Genomic DNA, 4,961 nt, shown 5'->3' with positions numbered 1-4,961 from the left:
GGCTGGGGCCCCCCCCCCCCCCCGTGCATAAATTTTTGTGTACCGGGCCTCTAGTTGAATTATAAAGGACCATTCTTCTGAAAAAAAAAAAAAAAGTCATGTTGTGTGTTGAATAATATAACTTGTTTACCTGGTTTTTGCTCTAACTCCTTCAACAAGCCTTTAAACAATGTAATAAAAATCTGGTCTGACTTTTTAGCTGTGGATTTCTACTTCTTTTTTAAAAAATATATTTTATTGATTTTTTTACAGAGAGGAAGGGAGAGGGATAGAAACATCGATGGGAGAGAAACATCGATCAGCTGCCTCCTGCACACTCCCCACCAGGGATGTGCCTGCAACCAAGGTACATGCCCTTGACCGGAACCGAACCTGGGACCCTTGAGTCTGCAGGCCAACGCTCTATCCACTGAGCCAAACTGGTCAGGGCTGGATTTCTACTTTTATCTTGGACAGCATTCCATGTTCTCAAATCTATGGGCTTTTTGGTGCTTTATTCCATTTCTCTGTTTTATGTTGTCTTTCATAGTATGCAAAATTTATTCTTTCTCCCATATCTCTTTGTTCTGATTTATTTCATAGTGAAAATAAAAAATTAATAGGCAATGATAAATTGAATCTTGCAGAGGCTATATGAACCCTATTGTTAGAAAATTAATTTATAACCAGCTCATTGTTCTTGCCACTTTATCCCCTAATAGTGCAAAAATACTCTCCTTACAGCCTTCTCTGTTTATTTCTTTCTAGATGTCACCAGTTTAATTTAGGTGTTTTCCCCTTACTGTTAGTAGTTTTTTTACATGAGCCATTGCTCTGGAGAGTGGTATTTTTATTTGTTTTAATAAAGTTAGTGTATTTAATGAATATTTTTCCCTCTTTTAAAGACTGTGAACCAGAGGAACTGACCGACTGGTCTATGGATGAAAAATGTTCATTTTGTAACCTACAAAGAGAAGCAGTCAGTGTAAGTTTCAGTGCTATGAAATTATTTCTAAACCATTTGCACAATTGTAACACAATTTTTAAACTTAATTTGTTTTGAAACTTTGTGACTTATAGTAGAATATAAATACTTGATTTTGGTAATGAGAAGAAAATTAAAGTCTCATGTTAGAAATCTAACATTTAGCTTATCTAGTAGGTGAAAATCCCAAACTACGCATCTTTTTTGCTTATTTCACATTTCTTTTTCATAGCTCCCTAACTCATGAAATCAGTTCAGATCTGTTTTGTATTTACATAGACAAGGCTGATGATCTTGGAGTCCTGGTTTGGTCTGAGACCATCCTACAGGCTGATTTCTCAGGAATCAGTAGTTGGAGAATAATGTGGTACTACATTTTAACTTTCTTCTTTCTCTTGAAGTCTTTTGGATATCGTAATCATCTCCTGTGTAAATTATTAAATATTAGTGTCTACTGTAAACAGGGTATAAACTAGACAAGCAGCATCTTCTTGTATGGTTGGATCCTAATTCTTTACGTACTGTTGTGAGAGGGCTGAGAGGAAATGAGAACTCAAGAACCTGTACCTGTTTTGGTCAGATTAGTAGGTAAACATAACTGCTTTGTTGTTAAAATTCTCATTGCTGGCATGTTATATAGTGAAATTATTCAGCAATATATCTTATCTGCTCTTCCCTCTTTTTTGATTATAGTTTTGCTAAAAAATAAGGCTAAGTTGGCCCTCTATTAGAGCTAAATTTCTTTTTTCCTGACTCCTGTTTCAAATTTAATATTCTCTATATAATTTGATATATTTAAAAGATAGAACAAATGAGCATTTAGAGAGTTAATTTTTTTTGCCATTTTTAATGGAATCCCACAGTTAAAAAAGTGATTTTTTTAATGTTGGTGTTTTTTTATATATATATAATTTTAGGATTGTATACCATCTCTTGATTCTTCACAGTCAACACCAACAGAGGAACTATCATCTCAGGGCCAGTCCAACACTGAAAAGATTGAATGCCAAGCAGAAAATTACCTAAATGCACTCTTTCGAAAGAAAGGTAATGTTGGTACACATTTCTTATGCTTCTGGTGTTCCTTATTTTGTTGCTGTTCTCAAGACTTCAAATGTTCTTTCATGTTTAATAAGTGATAGATATATTACATTGCAAAACTATCTTTAGAATAAATTATAGCATTTATCAGCTGTTTCTTTGGTAGCTTGAGTATGCTTACTTGACATTAAAATGTCAGTATTCTTTTTAATTCCTGTTTATCTAAACTATATAAACCAAATGAGGCTTGTTTCATTTGTTACTTTACTTGCTACACATTATCAGGTAGAAGTAGCTTTTACATCTTCGTTACCTGGGGAAAATATAGAAATATAGAATCTTCCATTTTTTGTTTTTGGCCATTTCTACAGTAGTAGTGTGTCTTAATTTTCACCACATAGTAAGTCATGGTGTAGAGGAATACAGGATGGGAGGGAGATCATTCTAACCCCAACTTCCAGAGATTGAGAAAAACATTACTGTCTTCTTCTAGATATTGACCCTGTTTTGCTTTTAATCCTGTTTGAAATTAGGTAATATCAAATATTTTCTGTTAAATTGTTAACTTTCAAGTTTTAATAATATTGAAAACACTTCTCATCTTTAAGAAAGCAGGCTTTTGTATAATCTTAAATGTTAGGAGGTCTTTTATGTGTTGAAATATGAGAATTTTCTGATTAGAAGAATCACTAGTATATTAAAAGGCCTAACATAAGAAATATACACACACACACACACACACACACACACACATATGTGCAGGGGACTGAAAATCTTTTCTTGTGTTACTGACATACTGTGTTGAGAAATAGGCAGTCTTTAAACAACAAATTCTTTTCTCAAATTTCTATCTGAACCAATATGAAAAATAGTTTACATGTTTTCTTTAAGAATTTTATAGCATTAGTTTTAAAAATTTTATTCTGCCAATATATTTACACTTACAAGAAGAATTATATTATCAGATTTATATCACTAAGAGAACTAGAGGAAATGTACACATTTACACACATGCACACAGTAAGTTTCACCTTGGAACTCATTATTCAATCTCCTTTTCCTTTGAGTAATTTGTAATGGTCGCTGGAGTTATCAGTAATAATAACCTTTAATTTGGGATAGTATGGAGTTAACTTGTGCTCCATTGCCCTATTATAGTAATCAGTAAAAACTTGTGACTGTTTTGGTGGATTCAAGCATCTGGATCTAGTGGGTGAGTATTCATGGATATTTAGTGACCTCTCCGTTTGGGGATTTTTGGCTTTTTTCAAGGTTTTTGAAGGATCACAGAGTTTTTAAATGAAAGATTCTTATTAGTATTTTTGCTTTACTTTTGGTCTTATATTTGTTAATTTTTTACTTTTAGTTCATAATTTTCCAGATTTAATTAAACATAACAATTTTTCTACTTGGGTTTTTGTTGTTTTTGTTTTGTGTGGGGTTTTTTTTAAAATATATTTTTAGTAGTATTCATTTCAGACATAGGAAGGGAGAGGGAGAGAGATAGAAATATAAAAGATGAGAGAGAATCATTGATCAGCTGTCTCCTACATGCCCCCTAGTGGGGATTGAGCCCACAGCCCAGGGAATGTGCCCTGATTGGGAATCAAACCATGACCTCCTGGTTTATGGATTGATGCTCAACCACTGAGCCACACGAGCCAGGCAATTGTTTGTTTTTTAATTTTCTTTGAATAACATCATTTTAGAGATTTCCAATATGTTCTGAGTAGGATTAGGCTAGAATAGTAATATCTTGTAAATAGTCTCAACATTTTCATTTGTTTAGCTAGTTCTATTAACTCTACTTTGAAATAAAAGGCCAAAAAATGTGTTTAAAAGACAGTAAGTACTTCTGAGCCTTTGGAGTAGCAAATAATATCTTAATAGCACATCTTACTGGATAAGTTTTTATTGGATTCCTGAAAATTTCCCAAACTTGAACATTTAGTTACTGGGTATTAGTAACATTAGTGTTACTGACACTTTAAAACTGTTGCTATTTTGAGTAACATATGCATGTTGATCATCTTGCCAAAACGTAAGAAATCTGTTAATATCCTTATTGTAGCTTACTTATTATCTTTTCTAACAGTGGTTTTGGGAATGGTGATAATGAATGTCATCAATTATGATTGAGCACTAAGCCCTTTTTGTTCCTTACCTCATTTAGTTAAACAATGTTAAGAGGTAGGAATAGTTATCTTTTTAACAGGTAGAGACAATAAAGTACACAGAAGTTAAGTGTCTTTCAGTTCTGTGTTATGAACATGTGAGTCCTCAAGAATAAATTTTAAAAGGTATAAGATGTCCTGTGTGAGGAGCATCTAGATCCTTTTAAGCACTAAGTAGAGAAACCCTATTCTCTGCTACTTAGCAGCCTAGGACTAGAATTCTTTTAATTAGCTAGGCTAGAGGGGACCTATGAGAAATACTCTATATTTTTATGGGTTTCCATTTTACCTTTATATGAACTGAATAGGTTTAGCGATTAGTTCCCTTATAGCAGCGGTTCTCAACCTGTGGGTCGCAACCCCTTTGGAGGTCGAACGACCCTTTCACAGGGGTCGCCTAAGACCATCGGAAAACACATATTTTTGATGGTCTTAGGAACCGAGACACCACTCCTCTATCGGTCTACAGGCGGGTCCCCCCACATGCAGATACGCCCACATACGAGTACCCGGCGTGATGACATCATCTCGCTCACCAAATCACATACACCCCGTACAGATACAGGTGTATGTGACAGGGTTGGCACCATAATGTACTTATGCGGACCAGTCACACATGTGTAGAGAGCAGCTGCTGTGTAGAAAGCAGCTACTGTGTTGAAAGCAGCTACTTTGTTAAAAGTAGCTACTGTGTTGAAAGCAGCAGTATTGAAGGTAAAACGGCACTTCATGAATTATAATTACTGGGTAAATGTAAAATCATGTACTGTAAAATCATCAAC

General features: G+C 34.4%; 1 protein-coding gene across 2 annotated transcripts in view; it reads left to right on the top strand.

The window, feature by feature from the left end:
• Positions 1-4,961, top strand: part of LOC102248072 (ligand-dependent nuclear receptor corepressor-like protein) — a 113,628-nt gene that overhangs the window by 19,809 nt on the left and 88,858 nt on the right. For both annotated transcript variants that reach the window (XM_014549307.1, XM_005878121.2), the window contains 2 exons: positions 885-964; positions 1,882-2,011. In XM_014549307.1, the coding sequence (XP_014404793.1) occupies positions 885-964; positions 1,882-2,011 (210 nt within the window). The remainder of the gene's footprint in view (positions 1-884; positions 965-1,881; positions 2,012-4,961) is intronic.

Source organism: Myotis brandtii, unplaced genomic scaffold (genome assembly GCF_000412655.1).
Source record: "Myotis brandtii unplaced genomic scaffold, ASM41265v1 scaffold547, whole genome shotgun sequence".
Taxonomy (NCBI): Eukaryota; Metazoa; Chordata; class Mammalia; order Chiroptera; family Vespertilionidae; genus Myotis; species Myotis brandtii.
This window is presented reverse-complemented; position numbering and strand designations above follow the sequence as displayed.